Here is a 13,782-nt window from a genome sequence, read left to right on the forward strand (position 1 = left end):
ACATTTTGACCTGAAAGCTTGATATTCTGAGCATTTTTGGTACCAATGATTGAGATGGTTATCTAAAAGAACAATAGATGCGAGCGCAAAGCGCGAGCTGAAAATTTTGATATTTCGATCTGGAAAAAAGACAGATTATTGGACGCTTTTGATAAAGAACAAGACATATATCCAACAAAAGATTATTGCAAATCGAAGCGGGAGTTCTTTTGAGGTTTAGAACTGAAAACAGGACATTCTATTCACCTATTTAATCATGAATAGTATGGGTTTTTGGTACAGAAATGATGCGAGCACGAACTGAAAAGCTTTATATTCCAATCTGAAAAGCAGACATTTTGAGCACGATTTTAAATCAAAATCGAGTTGGTATCTCAATCTCGCTTGCTGATTTAAGTGTAGCATTACAATCTTATTTTTTAGTTGCACATGCGGAATTATTGAGGATCGACGCCTCTGTGTATACAACCCGACTGGCAATATCTTTTTTCTTCTTAATGCATAATGATAAAATGCAGATTCGGACCAATTGAATTGAATTAAAACTAGTACAAGTTACAAACTGTGTGGCTTCTCGTGCACCATGCATCGGGCTAACCGTCATTCCTTAGACGATTTATCTTGCCACCATTTTACTCCCGTTTATTTTCCACCATTTTGAATTAATTGATTTATTAAAATTAATTTACTCACCACTGGTGGGATGGAACACCCTATCAACAAAAGTTGTTTTTCGTTGGGGTCCTTTTATGCCATGTGTTAAAAATATCATATAAATAAACATTTCATTCTTTTTCATTTTGAACCTCCACCCATCTGTTTAAATGTCCTGGAAAACAATACACAAATTGCGAGGGAAACAAACTGATATATGGCATACTATAATCATCAATAATTCATCATGATCAATCTTCATTTTTTCATCATTATCATAATTTTTCTACCCTAAATTATTGGGGGGGGGGGATATATCCTCCCATCCTCCCCGTGATCGACACCCATGAACATCAGTATAGTTGGGCCTATATCATTATAAAGCATCATTTCAGCATTACTAGTATGTATTGACGTTGGGCTAATGTTAAAATGTCCGCCGAGCCAAGGCAATTTTGGGAAATTGGATCAACACCCGGGGACCAACATCAAATATATACTTTGGCGGGACGAATGTCAATGATATTTGTAATGCTGTATTTCAATGTTTTCATATTTTTTGCATGTTTCTTGTTTCTCTTCCTTCTTATACTTCTCGATTACTCCATTTTGTCTCAATTAATTCCTTTTGTATACCTTTCTTGCTATTTCTGTTACTTTATTCTACTGCTAACACTACTTGATGTGCAGGCGATGATTGTAATACCAGTGCTCCTGAGCAATGTTTGTGTATGTACGATTCTGTATTCCCCTTTCAGGACATAGGCAATTGTGAATTCAGTGCAATATTTCAAGATATAGTGACACTTTACAGATTTCGATAGACTTATTCCATCGTAATTATAATTCCATTGTTTTTGTAAATATTTTGTTAATGACGATTTTACCTCTCAGTTAAACGCCGTTAACAATCACTTTAGTATTCTCATTCCCGCAGTCTAAACAAAAACTTCAATGCTATATCTAGTTTCATAATTAGCGAATTTGTGTATCGATTACTCAATATAACGTTTATCTGAAACATTGATTTTTAATAATACTCCATCGTTATTTAACATTTCAGGTTATTAATTTGTCCATTCTGGCCGTCAACACGACAAAGGTGCTGGTATTGTTTTATTAGTTTCTGATACTTATAAAATATCTGTAATGATCTTTTGCAATCTACAGATAATTAGTCACTTTTTGTTGAAATTGACATGTTTAAAGAAAAGAACATTATAATAGGTGTGATATGTACAGGAAACCTCAATCGAAATTAACATAAATGAATTTTCAATCCATTTTATCTTTGATAATTGTTTGAACAAACTTGATTCTGTTCACAAACAGGTTTATCTAAGGACTTAAACATATATATTTTGTAATATATTAATGCCACTCTAAATAATTTTCTCAGTATAATATATTCTCGTTTCTTTTTTTAAATTCTTTTAATTGACAAACCTTCTAGCGTTACTGCCGGATCCATATCACTCATTCATGTAGAATAGAAAATACAAGTCTTAGTTCGGGAGTTGTACCACAGGTCTGTAAAAAAGACCTGTGTGCTGAAAAAATCAGAATAAGATCAAGAGTATCTGAAAAATTACTGCCCAATATCACACTTGTCCTTTTTAGGTAAACTGCTGTAAAGAGTTGTTTTCTCATAGGCTCACAGTTAACATCATATTTACAACATGCACAAGAGAATGAGTTATTTGACCCACATCAATCCGCGTATACAAGCTTGGTCATAGTGTAGGAAGTTAACTTAACAGATAGTATCTTTTGAGAAATTGATAATGGTAACATTACGGCTCTTATGCTTGATATGAGTTCAGCATTTGACACAGTAAATCACACTACCCTAATTGAAAGGCTTAACTCATATAGGTATCAAGGGGACGGCCCTTTCTTGGTTCATATCCTATCCATCAGAACGATCTCAATATGATAGAATCGGTAGTTCTATCTCAGGTTTAACTACTCTGGAGTTTGGTGTATCCCAGGGCTCCATAGTTGGTCCACTACTCTATATATGCAACCAATCAACAAGACATGTCGTAAACATGGCATAAAATACCATCGTTATGCACATGACATACAACTCTATTTGTCTTTTCAACCTTCAATGTCGTCACTGACCTCGGCTATCACAAAACTTTAAACATGTCTACAAGACCTTAAGACATGGCCTGTATATCTAATTACCTGAAACTGAATGATGATAAATCAGAATTCTTAATACTTGGATCAAAGTTTATGTTTAGAAAAATGACTATCAGTCATGTTATGTCCATCTTGGTAACTCTTGTATCACTCCGTTTAAAACAGCCATGGGTGTCGATCGGTATTCTTGGTGGGGGGGGGGGGATGATTGACACAAATGTTCTTGTGGATGGGGATTTTTCAACATTGCCCCCACTAAAATCACAAGTTTGGACATTTGGGAGTGGTTGATATGCATGGTGTTCTTGGAAATTCCTTCATTGTTGCAGTGACTGTACTTGTATATTTTTTTTGAAAATTTAATTTGTGTTACAAGTAAGCCTATTCTAAACTCATACGAAAGAACAAATGACAAAAATTGTCTGGACAAGGTACAAAGTGATCTGTTTATTGAGCATGATGTATACAACTTCTGTCTTAAATCTAACCCGACTGGCAATATCTTTTTTTTTCTTAATGCATGATGGGAGTAGAACCCAAGCCTCAAATTATAGGCCTGTTAGCCTTACGTCCGTTGCAGGGAAGTTGATGGAGAAAATTCTTCGAGATGTTATAGTTACACACTTGCTACATAATGACCTACTTACACAGAGTCAGCATGGATTTACCCCAGGAAGGACGTGTGCCACTCAACTTCTTTATGTTCTTGAGGAATGGTCAAGGTTATTAGATAAAGGTGAAGCGATCGATGTCCTATACCTTGATTTTTGGAAGGCATTCGATAGCGTTCCTCATCAAAGACTCTTACTCAAGCTAAAGGCACATGGTATAGAAGGTAAACTCCTGAACTGGATTAGAGCATTTTTGATCGGAAGAGTACAACGAGTCTTTGTTAATGGAGAATCATCTGACTGGTCACCTGTAACAAGCGGAATTCCGCAAGGAAGTGTCCTCGGACCGGTCCTCTTCTTGATCTACATAAATGACCTTCCACCTGACGTAATAAATAGCAGAGTAGCATTATTTGCTGATGACACAAAACTCTACAGTACTGGAAATACACCTTCACAGACGAGTGGTTTCCTAGACGACTTAAATAACCTTATAGAGTGGTCTGAGAGATGGCAATTACCCTTCAATGATGACAAATGCAAAGTGTTGCACATCGGCAGGAGAAACCTTGAAAAAAGCTACTATATGCATGGGAAAGACTTACAAGTAGTGGAAGCCGAAAAGGATCGATGGTGGACTGTGAGCTGAAATTTCACCAGCATGTGTCACCAGCAGTCAGCAAAGGATACAAACTCCTCGCCATAATGAAAAGGACATTCACTCAACTCACAAGGACAACTCTGCCTCTGCTCTTCAAAACCGTAATAAGACCCCACCTTGAATACGGGAGTATCCTCTGGCATAGCAGATTCAAAGAAGATGCAAGGAGGGTTGAAAGGGTCCAAAGAAGGGCAACCAAGCTGGTCAGAGAGCTGAAGAATGTCCCATACCAAGACAGACTCAAAGAACTGAACTTGTACTCCCTGCTGGACAGGAGGAGAAGAGGAGACATGATCTTCGTGCACCAGTTAATGCATGGACTTATCAATCTCCCTCTACATGTAGATCACTTCTTCACAAAATCAGTAGGCAGATCAACAAGGGGACACTGCCTGAAACTTCAGAAAGAGCACTGTAGACTGGACATTCGCAGCTAGTCTTTTAGCAGAAGAGTGATTGATGATTGGAATAGCCTCCCTGAAAGTATAGTCATCTTGCCAACAACAGAATCATTTAAAAGGCATGTAGATAAATATTGGTGGGATCATCGCTTTGATCTACCATGACTCCCACTCCTCAGCATGCGTACAGAAATTGAATTCAACAGAATAAAACCATAGATGGAGTGACCGGGAATTACAGACCACCGCCTTCTTCCTGTACCAGATGATGATGATGATAAAATGCAGATTCGGACAAATTACAAACTGTGTGGCTTCTCGTGCGCCATCGGGCTTACCGTCATTCCCTAGACGATTTTAACCCTGGATTTTAACATGTTTTAAATGCTTTATAAGTGCAGGAAACAAAAATAAAACATAAAAACAAACAATAAAAATTCAACTATCATGTTATGATATTTCTCCAACATTTTCTTGAACCATCAGTGTGTAATATCAGCCAATATAATATGTGTTAAAATGAAATTTTGGATCTCCGGTCGGTAATGGAGCCATGGATATCTGGTCAACCACTTCTTCTGAAAGTATATCTTTTGTGATTTTGTTTTCTTTTGGGGGAATGATCGAACAATCTTGAGGGTGATTTGGTTCATCATCATGGAAGATTTCTTCACCTTTCCTTTCCACTGTCAGACTGTGGTGCTAGTTGATGCCGATTCTAATTCACTTATACTAGCTGTTTCTTTTTCTTGCAGCGGACTTTCAGATTCCTTTCTCATTTCTTTTTCTGCTTTCTTGCTTGGGGTTGGTTGAAAGAAGTTTGTTATTTTGGAATACTTTTGCATCCATTTTTAGCCTCAGATATGTCCGCGATATAATCAGGATAATTTGCTCAAGAGCTTTTACATGTTTATGACCAGCGCGTTTTGTTAGATATGCGTTGGAATTTGGTTACAATAAAACTTTTTTTTTTTTTTAGTAATCTTTTATTTTCTTCTCTCATAAAACACAATTGAACATAGTAAAATATAACGTTCAATACAAAGTTTGATTTGAACTTACAAATATTATGGTTACATTTGACAATTCTTAACAAAAATGAATTTAAACAATATCATAAATAAATTCTAAATCAATTCAATTTGTTGTAAGTGTCTGATGTACATTCTTTTCTCTTACATTTTTATATATACATAATACATATGTTAATTGAAGCGAAAAAAAGTACAGCCTAAAATCAAATTATTCACCATTTATCACAAAGAAAACTCTGTAAAGAAACCTGTAAGTTTATTAAAATATGGGATTTATGAGAGAAGAATTACTATTGATAATCTTCGGACCTTCCCGCACACTCACATCCCACCCCCATCACACTCAAACCGATTCACGCACAAACACCCCCTGCCCACACACCCTTACACACACACACACACCCGCACACATACCCTCACACACACATACCTCCACCAGATCAAATGCATTTCATCTGTCCGCATAAGTGTTAAGGCAGCTGTCATGAAAATAAGTGCATATCATGCATTAATTAAAAACAAAAACAAATGGATTCTGAGTGCCTCGTCATCGTGAAGTGTGAAAGTTGTCCCACTTCCTCAGGTGACCGGATAATTTTCCACGTGCCTCTGCTATTCTTTTTTCCTCCTTTTCATTTTCCAATATCTTTTTCCTTATCTCTTGAGGGGTTGGGGGTCTTCTTTTAGCCTTACTATACTCAAAGATCATAAATTTGATTAGAAAGATAATATGATTTAGTAATTGTTCCTTCCCTATATCAAAAACCTTAACTCCAATATGAATATCCTTCCAATTAACATTTTCTATTTGACGTAATTTAAATAAACAACCACAGTCTTTCCATAAAGTTTTTATGTATTCGCAGGTGAAGAATATGTGCTCATATGTCTCTTCACATTTGCCACAGAACGAACATAGATTATGTGTTGATAATTTAAATCTAAACAAATATTTTTTAGTATATACAAGTTCATACAGCAATTTAAATTGAAACTCCCTTAACTTGCTATTTAAGGTAGCTACCCTAGGTCTTAAAAATATTGTATCAGTATCTTTTTCAGAAAAGTCATATATTCTTTCAATGTTTTTAACAGCGCATGACCTCTCAGATTTCATGTTTAACAAAGCTTCATAGATTTTCTTTGATGTAACATTAGCTATTGTGTTCACATTTCCATGAAACATAAATTCGAAATTTAAAGCTGTGTCCCTGCATGTGTCTGTTTTCTTCAAGAGACATTTCCACGTTGCTGGAATATTTTTATATACTGTGTGGAGATATTCTATCTCATCTTCTTTTAATCCCATCCTCTGGAAGGCTCTAGATGATTTAAAATTACCCCTGTCATCAACTAAATGATGTATTTTATAAATATTTCTAAGAAATAAGCTTTCTTCAAATAGCATATTTCCGTCCAAACGTATAAATTTATTATTAAAGAATATCTCATTTCTTTTTGACGTTTCCTTTTTAAGCAATATTTCTTTCGTAGCACCCCAAATTTCCAACAAACTTATGTAAAAGCTTGGTAGGGACAATCTGCACAAATTTAAAGATATGTTACTAAAAAGTATTAGTAAGCCTCCAAAATTACGTGTCCTATTTATAAAAAATCGTTTCCATCCTATTTTCGAATCTCCGAGTATGAGTCTCTTTAACCACATAATCCTTTGTGCAAATACAAATAAGTTAAAATCTATCATTCTAAGCCCTCCTTTTTCGTAATCCATGCACATAATGTTCCTTTTTATTTTGTCTTTCCCATTCCATAAAAATTCAAACATTAACGTTTCAATATCATGAAAAACCCAAGGTGGTACTGGGGTGAGTGACGATACAAAAATTATTTTCGAGAGTGCAAATGTTTTCAACAATTGAATTTTTCCCATTAGAGTGAGATCTCTCTGTTTCCACCAATTCAACAAATTTTTAATTTTGCTTAAGATCTCTTTATAATTTATCCTTTCCTGTACCTCCACATCCAATGAAAAAGTTATACCCAATATTTTAATGACTTCTACTACTTTACCAAAAGGCATTCTAACGTTTTCTTCGGAGAGGGGGCCTAACAGCAAAATAAAGGTTTTGTCTTTATTTATTCTCAAACCTGATATTTTTTCAAAATTTTCAAAGGTTTTTTCTATGTTATCTATTGATAACGGATCTTTTATGAAAAGGGTCATATCATCTGCATAAAGTATTTGTTTAACTTCAAAATCACCAAAGTGAATTCCACGTATATCGGAATTTTTACGAATCGAATGAGCTAAGACCTCGATACATAAAATAAATAAATAGGGAGAGAGCGGGTCCCCCTGCCTTACCCCCTTTTCAACGCAGAAATACCCTGTAGATATGCCTCCATTAAAAACACAGCTTGAGGCTTTATTATATAATGTTTTAATCCACCTACACCAAGATGCTCCAAAACCGAACTGACGTAAAACATTTTGTAAAAATACGTGGGACACAGAGTCGAATGCTTTTTCAAAGTCTATTGCCATTAAATAGCCCGGAATATTATTTTGTTTCGTATAAAAAATCATGTCGTCTATTAACCTTACTGCCTCTCCTATATTTCTGTCATTTATATATCCAACCTGATCAATATGAATAATTTCATGCAATACTTTTTTAATTCTTATTGAGAGAGCTTTTGCTAAAATCTTATAGTCGACATTCAGTAATGAAATTGGCCTGTAATTCTTAGTAAACAAAGGGTCTTTTCCGTCTTTCGCAAACATAATAATAACTGCTTGTTTTTGATGTGCCGAAAGTTCCCCCTTAGAAAAAGATTCATTTAAAGCGTCTACTATCAAATCTCCTATTATAGACCAAAATACTAAATAGAATTCAACACTAAGCCCATCGTTTCCCGGTGTTTTATTAAGTTTCATTTGTTTTAAAGCTTCCAAACATTCACCTTGAGTTACTTTTCCTTCACAAATGTCTCTTGAAGCCGGTTCTAATTCCGGTATATCTTGAAAAAAGGTATCTTCCATAATCTCGTATTTTTCGCCTTCCTGTTGCGAGTATAATTTACTGTAAAATCTTTGTATTTCTTGAATTATTTCATTTTGATTAAAACTGATTTTTCCTTCTATCATTAGTTTACGTATTACTGTTTTTCTTTTATTAGATTCCATCAGTTGAGTAAAATACCTTGTATCTCTTTCACCACTTTCATAATATGATGCTCTAGATCTTACCTTCACTCCCTCATTTACGTAATTATAAATTGCTTTTAATTCATTTTGTTTACCTTCTAATAATTCTATTTTTTGCCTGTCTACCTTTCCTAAAAGATCGTTTTCTAAAACCAATATTTCTTTCTCCAATATCTTTATTTTTTCTTTCCGTATCTTAGCCTTTTCTTTAGAATATTTTCTGGTAAAACTGCCAATTTTCATTTTTAGAAAATCCCAGAGAACTCTCTTATCTGCAATTTCTTCTTTAAATTCTTCCTTCAATCTTAAAATTTCTTTTTTCATCTTTTTCTTAAAATCTTCATCGTTACATAAACTATTATTGAATTTCCAGTAAGAACTTTTAAATTTTAAATCAGATGGCAGATTATAGCAATGCAACTGAACTGCTGAATGATCTGGTGCTAAGGATGGAAGTATTTTACAATTTGAAATAATCTCTTCTAAAGCTTCTGATACAAACCAATAGTCCAATCTACTTTGCATGAAAGGGTTCATTTGTTTGTAGGTATATTGTTTTTTAATTCCATTTCTTTTCCTCCATATATCTATCAATTTATATTCAATCAAAAAATCATTGAAAAGAGATTCAAATTTGGAATTCATATTTTGCTTACAAGTACCCCTATAATCTAGGTCTTTATCTCGTATCATATTGAAATCTCCTCCTATTATTATGGGGTAATTATTCTCATTTATTCTTTTTAATGTTGTATTGAGCTTCCTCAAAAAAGTTATTTGCTCCGATTCTTTCCCTCGAACTGGGAAATAAACGTTTGCTAAAACTAAATCAAACCCCTGTATGTTGCATTTCCAAATTATAAACCGACCTTCTTCATCAGCAATGACTTTTAAAACTTGGGCATCTAGCTTAGCATCTACAAGTATACTAACTCCTTTACTATGACTCGTACCATGACTGAAATATATATTTCCAACCCATTGTTTTTTCCACCTCTCTTCGATATCTTTCGTACTAAATGTCTCCTGTAAAAATACAATATCTGAACGTTTATCACGACACCAATCAAAAATTTTTCTCCTCTTTGATTCTTCTCTTATCCCTTTTACATTTAGAGAGATGAAATTACAATCAATGGATATCTTACTAGTGCTACACTCCATATAAATTATTTATAAGTAATAATATACTTGTCCACATTTTACTGCTTCTAAATACTGACGGCGAGGCACTTTCAAATACACATCTGCTATCCTTGATCCTAACATCATTTTCACTGAGACGTCCACACCCATGCGGACAGAGAGATACATAAAAAACAATAACCATACATTCCCCACAAAGACACACCTCCCAATTCACACACAACAAAGGGAATCGCCATAGTGTCGTAAGCATTAGAACTTAACCTATAATTCCCGTATTCGCCGCCCCCCCCCCCCCCGACACCTAGGAAAATGAATTTAAACAACAAAACGACAAAAAACATTAAAATGAAAGGAATCAAATGCCAAAATATAAAAAAGAAACCAATGCAAATATATGAATCATAATAAAGAATTGAAATTAAAAACCAAAATAATTTGAACTAATATCAATTATCTTTCTTTTTTTTCTTTTGTATATTTTTTACAATATCTTTAATCATGTTAATAAACATGACATGCACGTTTCTAAAAAAGAATAGATTTCATTTTTTTCAAAAAAGGGCAACAGACCCGACAGATTATGACCTGTACCCGCTAACGATCCCTTTCCATTCTCACTATAAACCCCATGTCAGGGGCTACTTCCCCTTTAATAATTGTATCCCATTAAAAATATTCTCGATACAATGATTACCTTTCAAAAAAGCACAATTTTAAATTGACGACATCTTCGCATTCATGAAAGTTAGTTTTCCCAGGGTAATAATGAGGCGAAGTATTAATAAAGAATTAATTATAAACAGAACATAAAACAATGCACCTTTACGCTTGAAAGGCCGTTTTGTCAACGGTTTCCTGACTATATCTTAATCGAAATATGGGACATCCCCTACAATAAGCTTTTTTATCCACCATCTTATCTGTTTCCTTCCTTTGTTATTGAGATATATCAGGTATATACAAAATAGTTTAAGCGGCTACTATTCGACATACTTCATCAGTATGCTTAGTTAAAAAAAGAAAAGGCTAACCATTTGTTTACCATTTATTTCCTCATTAAGTCAGCTCACTTGCCTAAAGCCCCCTTCCTAACTAATCATCAGGACCAAGGTTTGTTGTCATCATACCGGACTTAATCTTGTGAAAGAGTAACAATATCACACCCAAGGGCCCAAGTATCTATTTATTCCATTCTCAAAAAATCTGCTTCAAGATGTTAAGTATCTATCTCGCGACCAACAACAGCACATAAGAGCCTGCTCAAGTTAAATTAACAAGAGGGCATTAAGGCATGATACCCCGGCATAATACCAAACAAATATTTTCCGACCCACCCTTGACGAGTGGCATGTATATGAGGTACACAATATATTAACTTCAAGCATTGATCTTCAGTTTTGAACGACCATAGTGGCATTCCGATGCAGTATATCTGACCACTCGTAACAATGTGGAATTTTCCCAGTCGAGTGAATGCAATGTGACTATCACTTAAAAAAACAATTAAGATAAATTTATACCCTTTGACAATTCACTCTTAATAATATGTTCAAAACTGTGGAAATACGACAGTATGCCTGATCAACTGAGTGTTGCCAAGTGGCATGTTTGAAACGTGTAACGAGTGATCAAACAACCGAGAAAATATGCCTAATCAATATAACACTTGACATAGCAACGATACCATTTATCTTGATTAATTCAATCAAGTTCAATAAACCATTAGGCATTAAGGCATGATGCAAAACAGTCGTTTTCCTATTCACCCTTGCCGAGTGGCATGTGTGAAAGAGGTACACATTGTATTAACCTCAATCATTGTAACTTTTAGAATGAACATAATGGCATACCGATGGAGATATCAGCTCCACTCTTACAATAATTGGGATGTGAAATTCTGGTGTACAAAGTATAAATACGGTATTGTGTCAAATCTTTTTCTAACCGACACTCCACCCTGATAACTGTGAAATTTGGATGAATAAAAAAAAATGATCATTTAGTTTTAGTTAATACAAGGCACGCACAATTTGCGGAATGACATGACTCTGTATAAATTCCGTTGGCCAATGTTTAAATGACCAAAAATAATCAGAGTAACAATTCCATTCACAATAATGTGGAATTTCCCTTGTCAAGTGGAATGTAATGTAAACTATCATTAAAACAATTAAAGTAATTTTATACCTTCTGACATTCCACTCTTAATGAAAATATATTCAAAACTGGAGAAATACGGACAATAAGGTATACATGTTCAACTGAGTGTTGCCAAGTGGCATGTGTAAAAACGTAACATGCGATCAAACAAAAAAAAAGTGCCTAATCAATGTTGCATTTGACATAGCATCGATTTCATCGTAATTATTTCAACCTTGAAGTTCAGTAAACAGTCAGGCATCAAGGCATGATGCAAAACAATGATTTTTCTATTCAACCTTGCTGAGTGGCATGTATATAAGAATATAATACAATGTATTAACATCCAGCATTGTAGCTTGTCTTTTTGATCGAACATAATGGCATACTGATGCATGATATCAGACCCCCTCTTACAATAATTGAGATGTGAAATTCTGATATACAAAGTATAATACGGTATCGAATGAAATCTTTTTTAAACCGGCACTGTACCCATAAATGTGAAAGTTTGGATGAATAAAAAAAAAAAAAAAAAAAAAAAAAAAAAGTCCTTAATTTTAGTCAATGCAAGGTACGCATAATTGACTGATACTTGCGGAGTGGTCAGTAGCGGACCGCGACCCGGACGAGACTAAGCACTGGGGGGGGGGGCACTGCATTGTCTGTGAACAATGCCGCCCCCCCAACGCCTCGCGTCCTCCGGGCCACGGTCAGCCACTGAATATGTATAAACTCCGTTGGACAATGCTTGAATGCAAGCTTTTATGACATTCTTTAAAGCCAATTTATACCATCTGCTATCCAGCCACTCTTTAAAGCCAATCTACCATCCAGCACCCCGCCCTAAAAAAACATTCGTATTCAATTTGGGATGGACAAAAATAATCAGCGTAACAATTCTATTCGCAACAATGTGGAATTTTCCCTGTCAAGTGGAATGTAATGTCGACTATCATAAAAACAAATAAGGTGATTTTATTCCTTTTGACATTCCTTTCATAATGAAAACAAATTACAAAAGCTGGCTAAATATGAACAGACATTCAGGTATGTATGATCAACTGAGTGTTGCCAAGTGGTATGTGTAATAATGTAACACGCGATCAAAATAATAAAAAAAGAACCTGACCAACATAGCACTTGACATAGCATCGCTTTCATTGATCGAAATTATTTCAATCAAGTTGAGTTCAGTGAACAATTAATCATTAAGGCATGATGCAAAACAATCATTTTCCGATTCACCCTTGCCGAGTGGCTTCTTTTGTTATTCTTCTGTAAACCAATACAAATTGAGATTTGGTATGAGAAGAACTGCTATAACCATGTGCCATTTATTAAACTAGCATTATACGTGATAAAGGAATGAAGAAAAGGAAAATCAATAAAATAAATGGTAGAATACTTAAGATTCCATATAAAATAGCGTCGTTTTAATAAAAACAACTAGAACAAAATAAAGCAGATTTCTTGCCTCTCAATTAGCTGGTTACATTCAATAACGTTAATGGAGCTATTCAAATTGCCCATGCTAATTTGTTTAGAGCCATTGTAACATATAGCTCTATTCAAATAATGTTCTCTGCCAATTAAAGCTATCTGCCTGAAGCAAATCTTTCTATTCCTTCATTTTTTTTATTTGATTGAATATGTAGATCAATAACCATTAATAAAATTTCAAACATTCTAATTGTTGGAAGAGTCATCCCGTGTGCTTATTATAAAAACAAACAAACAAACAACCAAACCAAAACAAAAACCTGGGATGTGCGATAGAAAAAGACGTAATACATAGTCACCAGCAATGATG

The 13,782-nt window shown here is 34.6% G+C and overlaps 1 protein-coding gene across 1 annotated transcript; it reads left to right on the top strand.

The window, feature by feature from the left end:
* Nucleotides 1-4,046: 4,046 nt before the first annotated feature.
* On the top strand, nt 4,047-4,514 carry LOC121406805. The gene has a single exon (XM_041597674.1). The coding sequence runs from the start codon at nt 4,047-4,049 to the stop codon at nt 4,512-4,514; it is 468 nt and encodes a 155-aa protein (XP_041453608.1).
* Nucleotides 4,515-13,782: the final 9,268 nt, after the last annotated feature.

Source organism: Lytechinus variegatus, chromosome 2, assembly GCF_018143015.1.
Source record: "Lytechinus variegatus isolate NC3 chromosome 2, Lvar_3.0, whole genome shotgun sequence".
NCBI lineage: Eukaryota > Metazoa > Echinodermata > Echinoidea > Temnopleuroida > Toxopneustidae > Lytechinus > Lytechinus variegatus.

Bases quoted from the DNA above. Each gene is read 5' to 3' on its own strand.
- LOC121406805 (XM_041597674.1), top strand. From the start codon at position 4,047: ATGGTGGACTGTGAGCTGAAATTTCACCAGCATGTGTCACCAGCAGTC.